The following is a 21,084-nucleotide window of genomic DNA, read 5'->3' as shown; positions in this document are numbered from 1 at the left end:
CTTAAACTGGAGAAGGTTCAGAGGAGGTTCACGAAAATGATTCCAGGATTGAATGGCTTGTCATATGAAGAGTATTTGATGTCTCTGGGCCTGTATTGACTACAATTCAGAAAAATAAGAGGTGGCCTCATTGAAACATATTGAATGGTGAAAGGTCTTGATAGAGTAGATGTTTCCTTTGATGGGGGGCCTAGGACTAGAGGACACAGCCTCAGAATAGAGGGGCATCATTTTAGAATGGAAATGGAGAGTAATTTCTTTAGACAGAGTGATGAATCTGTGGAATTCTTTGTCACAGGCAGCTGTGGAGTCAAGTCTTTATGTGTATTTAAGGCAGAGATTGATAGATTCTTGAATGGTCAGGGCATGAAGGGGTTCAGGGAGAAGGCGGGAGATTGGGTCTGAGAGGAAAATTGGATCCGCCATGATGAAATGGCAGAGCCGACACAATGAGTCAAATGGCCTAATTCTGCTCCTGTATCTAATGATCTTATGGTCTAGTTCCATAAGCCAAACTGTAAAGGTAGAAGGAGATGAGTTATTAATTTCAAACTTTCTGCATAATCACTCAAAGGGGTGAACTGCATGTGCATGTAACGCGAGTGCTATAACTCATCTCCTTCTGCCATAGGCCACGAACTTATCAATCACCCCTGCTATGGACCACTTTCTGGAGGTCCAAGACACCGACTTCTGCAAAAAACGAATCCATATGCTCCATGACTGCTGGACTAAGTGTGTAAATATAGGGAGGGGACTATATTGAAAAATAAATGTGCTAGGTTTTCTAAAATTGACTCCTTCTACCCTAGGCCACGAACTTATCAATCACCCCTCATAACTTTGTTCCACTTGCTAGATGTGGGTTCTAATGTTGGAACACTTCTGTAAAACTCCAAACACAAGTTCATAACTCATTGTTTCATATTTGCATGAAAATCCCAACCAAAGTTGTCATGAACTGCTTGGGGAAGTGCTGACAATTAAGTAATCAGGTTATTAAATCGGTGCATAACTCTAGACTTTTTCTTGAAATCTACAGTGTTTCCAATAATCATTTGTACTCTGTGAAAGCTGAAACATTTTTCTGTGGACTGACATGGTGAAATAGTGTCACGACACAGGAGTTAGAACCAATACTTACTCGTTTCATTCCAGGTCAATCTGCTTGATCAATTTTACTGTATTTTAGTTTTCAAAGATTCACTATGGATGTACTGTCTTAACACAAGCTTTGACTTCACTTATTTCTGTTTCTTGCAGGCTTAGTGCTCCTGTTATTCCTTTGTGTTGTCCAGCAGAGATAACTTGTGCTTCAGATAAATTCTTAAAGATTCAACCATCAGAACAAGTCAATGGCTGTTTTATTGCTGTATTAACTCGAGAGGTAGGTTACATAGTTAGGTGTAGGTAAATTATTTTTTTTTATCTGTCTCAGCTGCAATTCATATTCAGATATGGTAAGCAGGTACTGTTGAATTAAGGAATTAAACAGCTTTGTAAATGCAACAAGAGGAATGTCATAATGATCCTTTGCAGATCACTGGTTACGTTACAGAAGCATGTTGGGGGTAGCATGGATAATAGATGAGGTAAAAATAGATATAGGAGCATTGCAAAGGCTGAGTCTGCTTTTAGTAAATATGGCACCTGACCTAAATGTGAGGCATCATAGCTTTGAATAAAGTGGGGATAGAAACCGTAGAAGCATTTGCCATAAATTTTTCAATCCCCTTTAGACGCTAGACGTGAAAAATTTAGAAACATGTTACAGTCTCAAAGTAACAGGTCAGGCATTGAGAGTCAAGGCTAGAAGAAATTTCTTCATCTGACAATTTATTATCTGAAGACTCACTTACTATTTATTGGAGACAGAGACTGATAAATTTTTGGATACGGAAGCAATTAAAGGATACTGCTTTGGTGCAGGAGGTAGTACTGAAGTCAGTCACCGTCTTCTTGAATGATGGAGCAAATCTGAGGAACCATATGGGTTTTTACTGCTTCTATTTATTATCTTGTGATGGAAGAATTTATTGTATATTCAAATTATTGTTACACCAATGATTTTTGAGTGCCTTTTATGATTTGAACAGTATACTGGCACAGAATTAATTTAATTAGCCGGAATCAGCTAACTATGACAGCAAGCACGAGGAAATCTGCAGATGCTGGAATTTCAAGCAACACACATAAAAGTTGCTGGTGAAGGCAGCAGGCCAGGCAGCATCTCTAGGAAGAGGTACAGTCGACGTTTCAGGCCGAGACCCTTCGTCAGGACTAACTGAAAGAAGAGCTAGTAAGAGATTTGAAAGTGGGAGGGGGAGGGGGAGATCCAAAATGATAGGAGAAGACAGGAGAGGGAGGGATGGAGCCAAAAGCTGGACAGTTGTTTGGCAAAAGGGATATGAGAGGATCATGGGACAGGAGGCCTTATATTCACCACACTCAGGTTGGAGGAACACGTTATATTCCGTCTGGGTAGCCTCCAACCTGATGGCATGAACATTGACTTCTCTAACTTCCGGGTTAATGCCCCACCTCCCCGTCGTACCCCACCCGTTATTTATTAATTATTGTGTGTGTGTGTGTGTATGTATGTGTGTGTGTGTGTGTATATATATATATATATATATATATATATATGTATTCTTTTTCTCTCTCTCCTTTTTCTCCCTCTGTCCCTCTCACTATACTCTTGCCCATCCCCTGGGCTTCCCCCTCCCCCTTTCTTTTTCCCTAGGCCTCCCGTCCCATGATCCATAATCAGCACAGGCTAGAATTTCGTAACTGCCTACATTCTGTAGATGGTGACAGCAAATAGTGGAAATACTCAGCACACTAGTCAGCAACTACAAAGAAAATGAGTTAATATTTTTTCTGATAAAGGTCATTGACCTGAAATACGAAATGTTTCATTTTACAGATGCTGCCTGACTGAGAATTTCCAGAATTTTTTGTTTTTGTTGCAGATTTTATTTCAGATTTCTATATGTTTTTGCTTCACAATTACAGTATGACTCAGAGATCTGAGCACAGAACACAAAGGTGGGAATCAAAGGTCAACGTTGTTTCTCTCTCTTCCTTGCTACCTGACCCACTGATTATCCTCAACATTTTCTCTTTTTTCATTTTAGGTTTGCAGCAGCTGCAGTTTTTATATCATTTACAGAGCTAGCTAGTAACTAACTCAGTAGGTGGATAGGCAACAAGGGGCTTTACCTATTAACTAACTTACTAGGTATCCAGGTTACAAGAGGTTTCAGTAACATAAATATCATCTGCTCTGATTCGATCATACTGATATTTAAAAGATAATTTGGAGCATCTAGTGCATTGATAAAGTCTACTTGCTCATTGGTAGATATTTTCATTATGTGTTCTTAGCATGTCACTGAATGCTTTTGTTTATTTTAAGTCACTCTGATAGAGGCATGGTAGGTCTTCTGTTTTTATCTATTGCAATGCTTATGTCCCTGAAGTGCTTCTACAAAGATGTTTGATAGGAAGCAGAAGCTTTTGACCAAGTGATAATGAATGAACAGTACAAGAAAATCTGGAGGTGCTGGAAGTCCAAAGCAACACAGCAGGCCAGGCATCATCTAGGGAAAAGTGTTAAGGGTAAACGTGTCAGGCCGAGTCTCCTCATTGGGACCGAAGGGGAGAAGTCAGAGTAAGAAGGTGGGGGGGGAGGAAGAAATAGAAGGTGGCAGGTGATAGGTGAAACTGGGAGAGGAGGAAGGGTGAAGTAAAGAGCTGGAAAGTTGATAGGAGAAAGAGATTCAGGGCTGGAGGAGCAGGAGTCTGATGGGAGAGGACAAGACCATGGATGAAAAGGAAGGGGGAACAGCACCAGAGGGAGGTGATGGGCAAGTAAGGAGATAAGGTGAGTGAGGGAAATAGGAATAGGGAATTACCAGAATTTAGAGAAATTGATGTTCATGCCTTCAGATTAGAGGCTACCCAGACAGAATATAAGGTGTTGCTCCTCCAACCTGAGTGTGCCCTCATCGTGGCAGTAGAGGAGGTCATGGACTGATGTGTTGGAATGGGAATGGGAAGTAGAATTGGAATGGGTGGCCACTGGGAGATTTCACTTTTTGTGGCAGACAGAGTGAAGTTGCTCAGTGGAGTGATCTCCCAATCTACATCAGGTCTCATTGATATAAAGGAGGCCCGAACAATATGAAAGTGCAATAAATGGGTTTGTATTTTAAAAGGTAACTTGCAGGTAATGGTGTTTCTTGACCTTTGTTTCCAGGGGTATTGTGTTTGTGAAAGAAAATTTGCCAGAAACTAACTTGACCATTGAGGGATCTAATAATTGTAATTTTGTTAATTTAAAGCGAGACCCCTCAGCTGCGGTATCTGTAAAGGATGTTTTGGCTCGAGCAGCAGCAAAGGGGTTACTGGAAGGCGTTGAGGTGGCCAAAACTCGTAAAAAGGAAGAAAAGAGAAAGAAAAACAAAGTATTTACACCAAAAACTGGATCTTTTAGTGGAACTCAGTCAAAGATCACTGAATTCTTAAATGAACTGAAGTCAGTTCCAGATAGTGCAAATTCTCCAGCAAGCCAGGCATTAAACTCCCCAGCGAACCAGACATTATCCAGAACCGTGAACAGTGGAACTGGGTCAAATATCAAGTTACCCCAAAAAATATCCATTCCTGCATTACCTGATAAAGTGAAAAGGAATATTAGTAATGTATCTTCAATAGGAAGGTTGTCAAGTAGAAAATCAAGCTCATCTGGATCAAAACAAGAGTTGAAGTTGGTGTTAAAGCCATTTGAGATGATGCTTCCTCCAGTCACAGTACGATATCTCAATTCACCTAAGGTTTCAAACCATGGTTACAATCAACCTTACTTCTTCCAGTACCAAGGACTAGCTAGTCAGCCACCATTCCCATATTCACACAACTCATTTGTGACTTCGCTTGGTGTGAAAAAGCAGCGTGATCAAGGTATGTCCTTCTCCCGTAGGCAACCACGCCCTTGGCTCTAAGGTAAATCATGAACTGTAGCAAAGATGCTTTAAAATTTGAATTGCATACTGCCTTGGCTAAGTAATATAAATGATTTTAAAATGACATGTTGCTTAAACATTAGAACATTGTGAAATCTTTAATTTCAACACCACGCAAATAGCAATCTGGAGACTCACTGACTGTTTTTAAAAAAAGAGTTCAGAAAAAGCGAACAATCATACAAAATTTTTGTATGCAGCATTGCTACAATGCAACTGTTGAAATTTCCCAAGATAAAGTACTGCAGAACAGTTACCTCAGTTGAAGCAATAGATAAAATATAGTTGGCAAAACCCAGAACAAACCCTTTGAAAAGGTTCTTAAATAAGCATGCGTTCTCATTGTAATTATTTGCATTCTTAAAATTAACTTATATACTGTGATTGGATGTCCAAACCAGTTACTAAGAATCATAATAACTTGATTCATGTCAAACCTACTTGATCTTTCTTTCCTACATTGTTTGATGATGTGTATTAATAACTGAACAATTAGAATGGGACTGTATGCAGCTCCCATAGAGAAGGCAGGGGAAAATGTATCTGCGACATAAAAATATTTATAGAGGCAAAAATTTCTCTGGAAGGGGTTTTCCCTAACACTCTCCCTCAAATAATTATCTTAGAAAAGACTGTCAGTCTTAAATGGATGACCAAATGATCTTGATTTATGTATAGCACATGCTACAGTGAGCTATCTGAAGAGCCTCCTGGGAATTAAAAAGAAACACCTCATTAACACAGCAACAATATAGGTATTAACAGATCAGTTTTGCTTTTTCTGTCCCTTCTATCCTGGTCTGTTTTTCAAATTGAAAGTCTTAGAAGGGCTGGTAGGGAAAAATAAAGTCATTGCTGCAAAATCTGCTGTCCAAATAGGAATTTGTCTTAATGCAGGTTATTTTAATGACTGGAGATTCCTCCCATTGTTCGCTAATATATCAGACAATCATCTGGATTGTGCAGAATCTAGCCATCTGCTTGCACTTGCTTCCATGTGCTTTCCCTACAGCCACACTTTTGTGCCCTGTAGGACTGAATGAGCTGGAGATCAGCTTACAGTGACCATACCTTGAGGCAGGGACATTACGAGCTACCCCCAATGGAATTGCAAGGAAAAGCTTCATATTAGTTAGGCCAACTTTTAATACTTTAAATTGCCTTGGATGCTGTAGAATTATATTGCAATAATTTACATTTATATCAAACATACATTTTCAAAACGAATGTTACAAAATTAATTAAGATGATTTGCTTTTCCTTTCATATTACGAAATCAAAACATTGAAATGAAACAAAGTGCTGGAAATATTCAGCAGGCCAGGTATAGTGAGGTAGATAACCTACAGAATTTTGTTTTTGTAATGCAGATGCTAGCTGGTCTGTCATCGTTTCCAGCATTTTCTGGTTTTACTCTCATCCCAACATGTAGGCAATATCTAAACCCATCTCGGCATCTTTGCTGAATAATATCCTATCCTGTGTAAACCCTTCCTGTGAGTGAGCTAACTTGTATAATGATCATTCAGATGGGTTACTTAAAGCTTGTAAAGCAGCTGAAGAGATTCTTTTATCAAATTAAGTAGCATCAAGGACCTTCCCTTATTACAATAATAGCTTTATAAAATCACTTATCTGGGGTAAAGGTCAGTCACTGCTAAAGTGATAAAGAACTAAGGCAGTTATTTGCCTCATACATTTGTTTCATTTCCATCACTACTGAGACTTTTTGCTAGGTTGGTTGTCATTTTTATAATGGTTGACAAAAGAAAATCCTGAGGTTTGAGATACGTGAGGTCTGTAGGAATTTCTTCCCAATGAAATGTTTTATTCTATATCCTAGGAATATTCAATTTTTAGGCCTGTTTTGCATTTGAATTTAGATGTAAAATCTTTAGTTTCTCTTGGGACTGACATTTTAACCTACAGGAACTCATACTCTTCTAGTGCCTCACTAATCTTTTAATGGAAATTCATTTATATCCCCTATCATTATTACCCCATTTGTTTTTTATGTTCATAAGCTTTTCTTGCAAGAAATTAAACCATTAAAGTATTTAATCCTTGTAACAAACTTTAAAAAACTAATACTTTTGAAAGAATTTGAAGTTTATGAAATGTTTAGTTAATCAAACGTAATGTTAGGTAAAAATAGGTTTCCTGGGCGACAGTACCTTGTCTGATTCAGGGCAGAATATGATCAGCACATCACATTTTATTCGCTGCACTTTAGATCTGCCATAATTTGTGAAATAAATCAAATCAAGAATACTATAATGGTTATTAAATGCTTGTACTTATTTGCAAGTACCTTCAAATTACTGCAGCTCAACATGCAAACATATAGGAACATATTTCTTTTAAAAGCTTTGATGTTAAGTATTTAACTTGAAAAGAATCCAATAAAATTACCATAAAGTTAATGAGGTGTAAATAAAATTAGTTTAATCCTGAACAACTAAGATCAATGGGAGCTTGAAGAGTGTAAAGAAAACGGCAGGTGACATTGCCATCCCAGTCCCTTAAAGACAAATATATTCAAAAATTGCATGTGAAATGCCACTTCATTTTTCTTGTATACAAGTTTCTTATCTAAATATCTGTGAAATGTAATTACATTCAAACATTATCACAAATCTCCATCTTAAAATTGTTAACAAAGATTGATAGAAAAATCGACATAACTAACCGCAATGAAAAAAATTCACATAGTTATAAAACTGTTGAGACTAATGAGAAGCAATTCATGGTGAACTCCTGAAATAGTTTTAAGTGGTTGACTATTACTATTCATACGTTCTGATTCATTAAGTCTTGTAAAGATTTATGTAGACCCCAAATGGTACACACCATAGCTGAGCAATTATACCAGATATGTAAAGCAGAATTTATTTTATATAAATAAAATTAGAATTTTAGTTTTGTTTGTATATTTTAGTGCAGTTATTCCAATGTGGAAGAACCAAGTACTAGCATTGGCATTCTCTTGCATATCTGCAGTACCCTATGTTTTTACTGTGTAAAATAGCTCTCCCTCCTCCCTCCCACCACACATACACACACACACACACAATCTGCCAAGCCTTTTAACCCCAGACGTTGAAGACATGCATCTGATTACTCTTCAAATATATTCTACCGCAGTAAATGTTCTTTCACAGTAAGTTCCATTAAAAAGAACATTTACTAGAAGGTTGGTTATTTTCTAATGCTGTTGCTTCTAAGAAAGGCCCTAAGCAATCTTGACTGTTTATTTTAACATTACCTTATTGTTGTATAAATGAAGTGTTGTGAAGATTCCAAGTTTTTGCCAATGATACAAGGAATAAAATTTATTCTTTTCACTAAGAAAATGAGTCAAATGTGCTACATTGTGCACACAATAAATAAAATTCTGCTTATATTCTCTTCAATACATTATGATTGCAAAATATTTTATTGTATTGTGGTTTAAATAGGTTTGCACTTGTTTTCTTTGTATGCAATATTACATTTGCGATTAAAATTGTAGCAAATGCACACTTCCTTTTGTATTACTTCTTTCTGTACAAGTTTCAGCAAACTATTTTACTGCCACAGATAAATTCTTTCTTGCAGCATACATTTATTCACTATTTAATGGTGTATTTCAACTTCTAATTGAAAGTGAAATTTATAACTTTTAGGCATCAGAACTGCTCCTGGAAGCTTGAAGCGACATGGCAGAATGTGCTCTGTGTTTACAGAGAAAGATTTGAAGACTGCATGTTCTATGCAAATTAAAAGATTTGAAGGCAGTATTTTCTGTATCATCATCAAATATTTTCAAGCACTGAGCCTATGTGCAATGACTTAAGGAGGCTGATTTGTCTTTAATGCTGAAATCAATGAAAATTTCAAGAAATGTCAGTTTTTAGTAAATGTATGCATGGGAGATGAAAAGAGCCAAATATCTTTAAAGATCATAACAACAGCATTGACAGTAGGTCTGTCATCCAGCTGTCTTTCTGTATCACCACTTTCAGGAGATCATTTAAATATACCCCTAGTTGCTTTTGCATAAAATACCGTACATGATTTACTGCTTATTGATTAAGGACAGACACTGAATCTTTGATTTCTTACACTAAATGAAGTAAGCTCTTCACCCTGCAGAGTACAGATAATTTTCAAGGAGACGATTGAATATGGAGGGTTTTTTTTAAAAATTTGGCTTCACCAAAAAAAATTTCTTTAAAAACTGCTAGTTGCCACGAGGGGCACAGTATGTTATATTGGGGGAACTGTTTGAATCAGAATACACCATGAAACCACAAGACATAGGAGCCGAATTAGCCCATTTGGCTCATTGAGTCTGTTCCACCGTTTGATTATGGCTGATCCATTTCCCTGTCAACCTGTCTTCTCTCCATTACTCTTCTTGGCCTGACTAATCAAGAACCTAACAAACTCTGCCTTAAATACACCCAATAAATTGGGCTCCACAGCCAGCTGTGCAATGAATTCAATAGATTCACCACCCTCTAGCTAAATAAATTCTCTAAATGGATATCCCTTTTTTCTGAGTTGTACCCTCTGGTCTGTAGACTCCACCACTATTGGAAATATACTTTCCACCACCACGTTATCTATGCCTTTCAACTTTCATTTGGTTTCAGTGAGCACATCTCTAATGTCAGCACATCCTTTCGGGGCTCAAAACTGCTCACAATATTCCAACCGAGGCCTCACTACTGCCTTTTAGATCTTCAGCACTACATGCATGTTTTTATTTTTTTGGCCCTCGTGAGATGAATGCTAACATTGCATTTGCTTTCCTTACCACAGACTCAACCTGCAAGTTAACCTTTAGGGAATCAGGCACGAGGGCTCCCAAGTCCCCTTGCACCTCGGATTTTTAAATAGACTATGCTTTTAGTCCTTCTAGCAAAGTGTATGATCATGCACTTCCTGCCACTGGATTCCACTTCTTTGCCCATCTCATCTGCCCAAGTCCTTCTTCAGCCTCTGCTTCCTCAACACTACCTGCACCTTCATCTATCTTCATATCATCTGCAAACTTGGCCACAAAGCCTTCAATTCCGTCAGCCAAATCATTAATGTTTAACGTGAAAGTAAACAGTCCTAACAGCAACACCTGTGGAATACCAGTAGTTACAGGCAGCCAAATAGAAAAGGCTTCCTTTATTCCCACTCTATGCCTCCTGTCAATCAGCCAATCCTCTGTCCGTATTAGCATCTTCCCTGCAATACCATGGATTGCTAAGCAGCCTCATGTGTGGCACCTTGTCAAAGGCTTTTTGAAAATCCAAGAACACAACATCCTCCGAATCCCTCCTGCTTGTTATTTCCCCAAAAAATTCCAACAGATTTGTCAGGCAAGATTTTTCTTTAAGAAAACCATGCTAACTTTGGCCTATTTTATCATGTCCCTTCTAGTACCTGAAAACTACATCCTTAAGAATCAACTCCAACATCTTCCCAACCACTGAGCTCAGACAAAATGGCGTACAATTTCCTTTCTTCTGCCTCCCTCCCTTCTTGACAGTGGAGAGACATTTGCAATTTTTCAGTCCTCTGGAACCATGCCAGAATCTATTGATTTTATTAATTGCTCAAACCCCAGTTAACTAATCCAAAAGCCCAATTTTACTGTCAAGAAACATGTTTTTCAATATGTTTACTGAGTAGCAAGTCCTCTCCAAGGTGATGGCACTTAGAATTGTGAATGTTTTACACAATTTAAAGACCGAGTTCTGTAACTTGTATAGGTTATACTTTAAAACCAAAGTCACTTTCAATGAAAGTTGTGCGGGCAAATAAAAATTATCATCCACTTTTATGAACTCCTGAGTGCATGCCAAATCCAGGAATTGTTACTCAATCTTTTGAGTAACAGTAACAAGCACCTGTACATGCATTGGCACACAGGGGAGCTTGATTTCTAGGCAGAGCAGCTTGGAGTTAGCAGGGTCCATTGGCCATGAAAAGTTCTCAGAAGATTTTTCTTTAAATATTCTCCATATATGCTACAGTCCCAAATTGGGAGTGATTATCTTGTTGGAACTGAGTAAATCCCCAACATGCTGCAAAAAAGAAGATTGAGCTTCAACTCCCTCTCAGTATAACAGATTTTCATTCCATTTCTGAACCTGGATCCTTTCCAGCAGAAGGATAATCTATTTCTTAGACATTAAGAATTAGGATCAGAATCAAGCTTTTCAATCATGATGATTTTTTTCTCTCTCTCAACCCCATTCTCCCAATTTCGTCCCATAACATTTAAACTACTCAAGGACCTATCAACCTGGTCATTCAGGTTCCGGTCAAGATGGCGCTGAACTGCAGTCTCCATTGAGGTCATGGCTCAGTTTTCCTTCTTAGATACGTAGACATGGTTTTGTGGACAGAGAGAAGGGTTAGAGGTCAGGTTAAGGTTTAGGGACAGGGATGTGGAGAGCTAGAAGTCAGGCCAATGCTCTGTGGATGAAAGATATTTGTGGACTGATAGCGAACCAGCAAGCTCAGTACATGAAGACCAGCGAGGCCAAGGGCTGGTGGCCTGCCCCTCCCCCCAAGTCAATGTGTCTACTACAGGATCGGAGGTCCACGCAGACGGTGAGGTACGAAGGCCAATTTATGAGTTACACAAGTCGGCGAAAATTGCAGTCAATCAGAAGTCTGAAAGTTGAGGCCTGATTGTCGAAGCCTGGGTCAGCCAGTCTGTAAGTGAACTGGGCAAGTTGGACACCAATGTCTGCATGTCTATGAGTCGACTGGAGGCTGGGCTGTCCTGGGATTGGAGGGTTGTCTATGTACATGAATGGGTGGCTGGATGGGAGAGGGAAGGGGCTTCTTTTGCTTAACATAGTGTGCATGCTATGTTGGTGCTGGAATCTGTGGTGACACCTGCAGGTTTCCCTGACCACATCCTTAGGTTGTGTAATTTGTTAATGCAAATGATGCATTTTCACTATGTTTCAATGTACATGTGATAAATAAATGATTCTGAATCTCTGTCAAATACAGCAAATAACTTGGCCCTTTTTTCATCTCTAATCCTACCTCAATCTTGCTTTTTAACCACACTCCCCTCCCCACATTGTACATCCTCAGTTAATGAGTTCCTCCAAAGCACATTGCCTGTCGCCCTAACTCTAATCAGACTTACAGCTCTTGTGACTTCATGCATCCAGGAATCATCCTTGCCCCAGAATTTATGTTCACATCTTTTGCCAGTTAAACCAAGCTTTGGAATTCTTTTCCCATGTCTTTCCACTGTAAAATCTTTAAACAATCACTTTATTGCAGATTTTTAGGCATGCATTTTTTTCTTGACAACACTCAGCAAATTTTCCTGGCCAGTGGAAAAGAGTACATGACCATTGGAAAACACTCCAATACCTGGAGTCATACCTCACACAAAGGAAGACGGTTATGTTGGAGGTCAGTTTTCCAGCCCCAAGACATCACTGCTTCATCAATAATTTTCTATGCATCATAAGGTCAAAGGGGGAGATGTCCAATGACATCTGAACAATATTTAGTTCCATTTGTGATTCTTCAGCAAATGAAGCAGCCCATGTCACACACAACACAATGAACCATTGTAAATTGAGGGGCCACTTCGTCGAGCACCTCCACACCATCCACTACAAAACAGGACTTCCCAAAGGCCAAACATTTTAATTCCAATTTCCATTCCAATGCATAGGTCCATAGCCTCCTCTTGTGCCAAGATGAGGCCAACCTCAGGGTGAAGAAGCAACATCTCATATTCTGTCTGGGTAGCATGAATATCAATTTCTCCTTCCAATAAACAAATTCCCACTCCCCTTCCTCTATTCCCCACTCTAATGTTTTCCCTCTTCTTATCTGCCTATTACTTCACCCCGAGTTCCCTCCTCCTCCCTTTTCTCCTATGGTCCGCTCTCCTCTCTTAGCAGATTCCTTCCTCTCCAGCCCTTGACATTTATCACCCACCTGACTTCACCTATCACCTTCCAGAGAGCCTCCTTTCCCTCCCCTCCCCCTTTTATTCTGGCATCTTCCCCCTTCCTTCTCAGGGTCTCGGTCCAAAACATTGACTATCTATTCATTTCCACAGATGCTGCCTGACCTGCTGAAATACCCCAGCATTTCATGTGTGTTACTTCACACACAGCACAGTTCATACACCTAAACACCTAAATAACATTTAGTCATGAGCTGAAAGTAACACTTGCACCATACAAGTGCCAGGCAAAGACCATCCACAGCAAGAGACAACATAACTCCCTACCCTTGAAATTTGGAGTAACACACAAAACGCTGGAGGAACTCAACAGGTCAGGCAACGTCTATGGAGAGGAATAAACAGTCTGTTTCAGGCTGAGACCCTTGAAAGAATGGCATTATCATCAAGTTACCTCATCTTCAATACCAATGACTAGATTAGACTCTTAAGCTGGACCAAACACAAATGCCTATAAACACCAACAGTTCAGAGGCCGAGAATCTGTCAGATGCTGTTTTCCTGCATCACCACTTTCAGGAAACTATGTACATGTAACTCGAGGACTGTCTGTTTTATGACTCCTGCATTTATTCTGCAAATCCTGTCTTGGTTTAAAATTCCAAAATTCAACACTACACTTGTTGGAGTTAAATTCTATCTGTCATTCCTTATTCACTTTCCCATTTGTTCTAGATACTGTCGTAATTTTCATTTCGGTGTTCACTATGCTACCAATTTTTTGTGTCATCTGCAAACTTACTAACCATGCCAATTATATTCTCATCCAGATTGTTAATGTAAATGATGAACAACAGTGGACCCGGAACCAATCCCTCGATCACATGACTGATCACAAGTCTGCAATCTAAAAGGCAATTAAACACTAAAATCCTTTGGTTCCCATCACCAAGCCAATTTTGTATCCAGTGGCTAGCTCGCCTGGATCCCATGTCACCTAACCTTCCAGAGCAGGCTACCATATTGGACCTTGTCAAAGGCAGCTGAAATCCAGGTGGACGATATCCACCACCCTGCCCATATCAATCCTCTTGGTCACTGCTTCAAAAAAATTCAAATTTGTGAGATAACAATTTCCCACATACAAAGCCATACTGACTACCAGCTATCAGTATTTGCTTTTCCAACTACAGGTATATCCTATCTCTCAGAATCCTCTCTAATAACTTTTCCACCACCGATACAAGGCTCACCAGCCTGTCATCCCCTAGCTTGTCCTTGCAGTACTTCTTAAGTACTGATACAAGATTACCTACCCTCCAGTCTTCCATTACATCACCAAGTGCCTGAGGAAGATACAGGCCAGGGCCCCAACAATTTTTTTCCCCTAGCTTCATACAACATCCAAGGATACACTTGGTCAGACCCCAGTGATTTATCCATATCTACATGTTCTATGGCCACTAGCACCTTTGTAATGTGGATAAGTTTCATCACTTGCAAGTTCCCCTCAAAATCACACACCATCCCTAGTTGGAAATATCACTACTCTTACATAGTTGCTGAGTACAAATCCTTGAGTACTCACCTAAAGACCCCCCTGGAAGTACTTCAACAGTTAATTGGGCTCAACACTACCTTCTCACAGGAAATAAAGGATAGTCAATAAATTTGATAAAAAGAGAAAACCTGCAGATGCTGGAAATCCAGGCAACACACACAAAATGCTGGGGGTGCTCAGCAAGCCATGCAGCATCTACGGAAAAGAGTACAGTCGATGTTTTGGGCTGAGAGGCTTCGGCAGGACTGGAGAAAAAAAGCTGAGTAGATTTGATCATCCATAAATGTTGGCCTTGCCATCACTTATATCCTAAAAATGATTAAATTAAAAATATGTATTCGTATAACCATTTACACTGTCTCAGTGAGCCAAATAGTCAGCCTCCTGTTCTACAAACATTGATTGCTAAGAGATCAAATTTTAAAATGTTAATTTTTTGATATAATTTGGTAGCATTCCTCTTTAGTTGCCCCAAGCCAAAGCACGAAAGCTGCTAGAAATTCAAACAGAAAATGCTGTAAATACTTAGCATCTCTGGTAGAATCTATTCTGAAGAAAGATCCATCCAGAAGCATTAATTTTGTTTCTCCCTTTACAGATACCACCTCATCTGTTGAGGATTTGTCATTTGTGCCTATTATTATTATGGCTTGTTATCTCGCTTTCATTGCCACATTTGTTCCCTCCAGCTATTGTTTTTAAATTTGGAGATACAGCACCATAACAGGCCCCTACCCAATTAGACACGTGACTAATCTGTGCGTCTTTGGAATGTGGGAGGAAACCCAAGCAGTCAAAGAGAGAACATACAAACTCCTTGCTCAGTGGTACTGGACTGACAAGACCTTCTGGGCTACTGGATGTTATACCATTAATAACCCAGCACACATTTGATACACATTTTTTAAAAACTGCATGGCATTATAATAAATTTCCTATGGAATCTGTTAAATAAGAACCAGAACCTTGGAAAATAAACCTGGTGAGCAAGGTGGAGAACCATCAGAATTTCCAAAAAATCAGATATGGATTATTGGAATTTCACTTATTCACTTACATTCACCTATTTTATTATCATTAGAGATTACCATCTTTACACTAGTCAAGGCAGCAAAAAAAAACAAATCTCTCTGACTTGGAGTCATCAGAGCAGCCTCATAATCTTTTATACACAAATCATAAACTTTTCTAAGAGAATATAAGTGAAAGTTTATCTTTATGGTTTGTGAAAAATTAATACTTTCCAACAGCAAGTTAGAAATATTCCTGTGGTTTTCAAGTCTATCTAATCCAGGTCTTTCAGTGCTTTGCCTCCTAGACTTTGATCTTGTTAATTTTCAGTGACTGAACTGTCCGAGCATTTTGTTTTTGTTGTTGAAAAGTTCAGAGAACCCTTTTGGATCTTTAGTTTTGCAATTAACTCTGCTTTTAAAATTTCTATCTTGTTAATGTAAAATAAAACACACATAACACTGAAAGTGTCCTGATTCCTTAAAATAAACATCTAAATGGCTATTTCTAATTTTCCACAATCATCTTGGATCCATGTAAATGCAGATGCAGAAATACAACACATCTGAGCTATTGATAGTATCTGTTGAGATGAGGAATGAGTTTTATATAAAGATGATCAGTTGCTAAATCAGAGGCAAAATTCAATGTTCAATGTATGCAGTTTATTCTCACAATGGATTACATTTACAGGTGGAAAATCAGTGGGAAGCAGAATAGAACAGCTATTATACTGTAAATCAGTTGCTTAACGGCCTAATATACAGCTCTAAGTCTTCCATAACAGTAAATGTACATAGTTGAGGATTAAAATAAAAATTAAATACCAGGCTTCAGTGGCTTCGGAGCTGCCCAGCTCAGGCTCATAGCAACGTTATATTTAAGATGACCAAACAGATTGCAGGGCTGCTGAGAGCAAAGCTAAATCCACATCTTCAGCAGCGGTTGGAATGTAGAACGCAAGTCACTCCAAGAAACACTAATAGATGGGCAGAATGACAACCATATGTTAAACCTGCTGTGTACTGTGGACCAACATTGTACCATAAGGAGGGCCTTGGAATCGTATCAAATTAGAGTACCCTCACTGCAGCTTGTATTCATAACAGCAGTCCATTGTCTGTTTGGCTGACACTTAAGACAACTTGTTTTGCTAATACTATGCATTTTAAGTCAGTTAATGTGCAACATGAAGTCCAACCAGTCATGGTTCAGCATTCTGAGAGCAGATGTTCTCTGTACATACGATCAGAATCAAGTAGACTTTGTTGCTGCCACTGAGCACATTGTAACTTTGAAAAGGATGTATGAACTCTGGGGTCCAAGGCTGATTGGCAGCATGGCACACTGGTTACTGGGATAATGAACCATTAAGTAAAAAAAGTACCATAGGTAGATGCTGGAGGGTTTTCAACCTGAAACATAAACTCAGTTTCCCTTTCCACAGATGCTGCCTGACCGAGTAGTGAGAGTTTCCAGCATTTTCTGTTTTTATTATAGTACCATATGCATAATTCCAAATTAGTCTAATGCAATTTTAGGAAAAATTACAATATTTGCCAATCATATCTTTGGAACATAATAGCTGAACACCCTGCACTCTTAAGTTAGCAATACATATTTGTAGGGAGAGAAAGTGGGACACAAAAATGCAGCAGTACAATCTTCTCTGATCAGTACTCTAGCAAGTACTCCAGATTAAAGGAATTGGATAACAGAGCCGGCCTTAGGGGGTTTACATTTGATTTGTAAAATGTTAGAAATCAGAGGGCAAATTACATAATTAGAAGCTGCTCATCAGATCTCTGCACAAAATATTAAAGCCAGACAGCCATCCGCAGAATCCATGATTACATTCCACATTTACTTGGTTTCAATGAGAAAGCTTACATGTGGTGTAACAGGTACAAATACCAAAATAATGATAAGATAATATAAATTGGGATAAGCAAAATCATTTTTGAAGCTTCTAAGTTCTTGCAATATATTAAAAAATGTCCATGTGCATAAAATTAAAACAGGTAGGAGGGTCCAGCATCACAAAAGGATAAATCAATAATTGCCTATCTGATCTGAACATTGGGGGCCAAAGGGCCTGTAACGTGCTGTAATTTTCTATGTTCTATGATCAACTCCCCCTACTTACTTCAAGACCTACAATTACTATAAACCAAAATACCCTTAAGCTGGCTTTGTTCCTGTATCACAACAGTACTTTGGCTCACTGTAATGAATGAATACAAAATCTAATGTGTCAGTCTACAGTATTTAGAGATTAATTAAGTGTTAGCTACACTGTGAAAACTTACAATAGAACATAATACAACATAATTAGCAAAGTTCAATATAAAATACAATAAATAAAATAAAAAATATCTTCAGTAATGTATTTTTTAAAATTCACTTGCTATCTTGCTTACAATAGCTATATAGCATGCAAAGCAGTGACGCAGCAATTTTTCTAGGAAGTCACTGCTTATAATGGATGCATAGATAATGTCTAAAATCTAGTTACAACAGATTGTCTACTTGTTAAAAAAATAAAAAATAAGTACTAATATTCTTCTACAAGTTTTACCTTATATAGCAACAAAAAGAAATAAGAATGGCTTGGTTACGGCTGTTTTACCAAAGTAACAGAAAGATTACTTCCAAATACAGAGCATTTGGTCAAATCCAATTTGCATTGTTTAACACATTTGTTTCTTCTGTAATGTCTATTTTAAATATTTATAAAAGCACTACCTGCACGTTTTGTGATCTCTGATGTAACATACAACATTCTTCTACAATCTGCAGCTTCCATTTGTGCACTGGCAGCTTGCAGACATTTTGAGAAAAGCAATTATGGGCATCTTCTTCCTCCCAACAACAACAACAATGCAAACTGGACTTTTAACAGGAGCTTACAATTTGAATTTTTCGTTCCAAACAGCTGGAGACTAGCAAAAACATCTACATTTTGCCCAATACAGCAAGAAATTAGAGAACACAAACATCAGTGTTAACTGATTTTGAAGCTAGCAAAACTTTTTAATACAGTTAAAATAGGAAGTGAGACTGGGATTCCTTGAAAAGCATTAGCTACAGATAATACACTATGATATACCCGCCACCGTTCTGTGAGGTAAATTGATCTGAAAGTGAAATCTGTTTATTAGCTCTTTGGGTTTACTGGTCACTCACTAATTATGCATATGTTCACAGTCACAGGTAAGGAACCTTCATCCCCACGGTTACAACTGCTGTTAGTTTTTATGTCAGCATCACTCTCTTGATTTGGATGCTGTATTGTTAGCAGTTTTCATCTCAGCTGAAACCTATTTGCCATGATCAGTCAAATGTACCTTCTCTTCATTACATGAAAGACATAAATTTGTTATGTTTCTCTATATTTAGTAATTCTGTTATTCATTTAGGCTTGAATTAAGACAATTGAGTTGGCACTATTGCAACAACAGTTGCTCTATAACGGAAAACTGTGTAAGGAACTCAACTCAGTTCATTCTACTACAAAAAAAACCTCCACAAATGTTCATAATTGACTTTGTTTAAAGCATTTAGCAGTTTAATTCAATTTGTCCATTCAGTACAATTAAAATATGATGATCCTAATTTTCCCTGTTTTGTGATCTGTGAAACATTGTGACTAAATCTAAATTTTATAGAAGAATCTTCAGTAGAGTCTCTTCGCTCCTTCCCGAGCACTCTCATCTTTCCCATCCCACTGCAGGAGGAAAGTACTGGTAACTTGCCTATACTGAATAGCTAGGTTAGATAAATATGGTATTTAATGAACAGCCAAACTCTATTCCATGGTGGTTTGGAATACTCTCAAATATTCTTGGCATATTTCCAATTAATATTACATAAGGCAATAATGCAGAATACAACAATGAATGGCTCATCTACCAACACCAATCCACTCATGGTTTCTAATTGGCAAAAATGTAACTTTTTAAAATAAAACTGAATAAATCATTATGGAAAAATATTAGACTTAAGAATAAGTTTGTGGCTAATTGTTGCTCTAGTTTACAGGGAAAATGGAAAATGATTATGAAATGATCTTATCAATGCTGCCAAAACTGGCAAACTACTTTTTCCTATGTTTCAATGTTGGTCTAATTTGATTTAGTTAGTACTTTCTCCACAAACAGATAAATCACAGGGGTTCACTCTTGATCACCTTAGTCGGTACATGTGATAACACAACTGCAATGGCCAACAGGATTCTGTTGTGTCAAAGGAATCAGTTCTACTACAGTCTATACACCACTATGTTACACCAGTGTCAGTGACAGAAAAAAGTGCATTACTAAATACTTTTGGTGTCATGTTGATTGTGAGAATTCCGGCTTTAGTAGTCAGTGAGACAAACTAGGCACCACTTAGTCCAGGGCTTACAGAAATTCCAGACACCTTCCATCAATTAATGAACTCAAATGCTGTTAGCAGAAAGTTATTCATGCGCCCCCCAATACGATGCCATGATAAGGAATGAAATAACATGCTTACATTAAATCTGACAATAAACAATATATGTTGAAGAGGATCAGCATATATAACTTGAAGGCCCAAGATCTGCATGGATCATGTGTTATGTCAGTTATTACTAGACTCCGGCGTCTAAAAGGATCTATCCAGGTCCTTTTCATGGTGATTCAGATACCGGCCGCTTTTGTTTCAAAGTGTCAATGAGAGACAAAACTCCACGTTTTACACTGGTTGTGACACGCCTTGTGACAGAGTCTGTTGGTGGACCTGTAGGGCACATCCTTGGCGGAGGAGGTCTTGCTACTAAGCATTTCTGATATCGAAGCTGTAAATCAGACACAAAAGCGCATTAGTTGTTGCTAACTTTTTAAGGTAATCAGAAGTAATGATAATACTGTAAATATTTTTACGGCCTGAACATAATTGTTGAAAAGATTTACTTTTGTTTAATATTTTCAATTGTATGTTTGAGTTTTAACGCAAAAAGGTGTTAAAAAACAAACCAAGTACTTATTACTTTTCTGTATTTATGCAGATATTATAAAAGTAGTATTAGATGTCTTAGCAGGCTTAAAGATGGAAAAATATTTAGGGCCAGTTGAGATGTATTCTGGGCTGCTATGAGAGGCAAGGGAGATTACTGGGGACCTGATAGAGATTTTTAAAATCTTTACTTGCCACAGTTGCCAGTGACTGGAGGACAGCAAATAGGCTACCCTTATTCAAAAAGGGCAACAGATAAAAGACAGGAAATTAGAAGCATGCAAGTTGAAGGTCAGTGCTGGGTAAGTTATTAGAAAAAAAATTGTGGGACAGAATTAATCAATAATAGAAAGGTAGGGATTGATTATAGATAGCAACCATTTTCTAAGGGGTTCATCCTGTCCAATTTGATCTAGCTTTTCAAAGAGGTAACAAAATGTTTTGATGAGGGTTGTGCAGTTGATATAGACTACATGGATTTCAGTAAAGCCTTTGCAAAGTGCAAAATAGGAGACTAGTCCAAAGGTTGCAGCCCACAGGATCCAAGGCAAGTTGTAAAATTGGATCTAATG

At 38.2% G+C, this 21,084-nt stretch overlaps 2 protein-coding genes across 8 annotated transcripts in view; one reads left to right on the top strand and one right to left on the bottom strand.

Annotated features, from left to right (window-relative positions):
- Positions 1–5,006, top strand: part of LOC140194618 (putative methyltransferase NSUN7) — an 89,792-nt gene extending 84,786 nt beyond the window's left edge. The window contains exons 10-11 of the mRNA XM_072251859.1: positions 1,264–1,387; positions 4,347–5,006. Coding sequence (XP_072107960.1) covers positions 1,264–1,387; positions 4,347–5,006 — 784 coding nt within the window. The remainder of the gene's footprint in view (positions 1–1,263; positions 1,388–4,346) is intronic.
- An 11,169-nt stretch (positions 5,007–16,175) lies between these two features.
- The window catches only part of LOC140195097 (amyloid beta precursor protein binding family B member 2-like), a 287,117-nt gene continuing 282,208 nt past the window's right edge, over positions 16,176–21,084 (bottom strand). For all 7 annotated transcript variants that reach the window (XM_072252813.1, XM_072252811.1, XM_072252814.1 and 4 more), the window contains one exon: positions 16,176–20,354. In XM_072252813.1, the coding sequence (XP_072108914.1) occupies positions 20,187–20,354 (168 nt within the window). In that variant the 3' untranslated portion in view covers positions 16,176–20,186. The remainder of the gene's footprint in view (positions 20,355–21,084) is intronic.

The sequence above is a fragment of the Mobula birostris genome, chromosome 3, assembly GCF_030028105.1.
Source record: "Mobula birostris isolate sMobBir1 chromosome 3, sMobBir1.hap1, whole genome shotgun sequence".
Taxonomy (NCBI): Eukaryota; Metazoa; Chordata; class Chondrichthyes; order Myliobatiformes; family Myliobatidae; genus Mobula; species Mobula birostris.
Note: the sequence above shows the minus strand (reverse complement) of the source record. Positions and strands in the feature narration are given on the sequence as shown.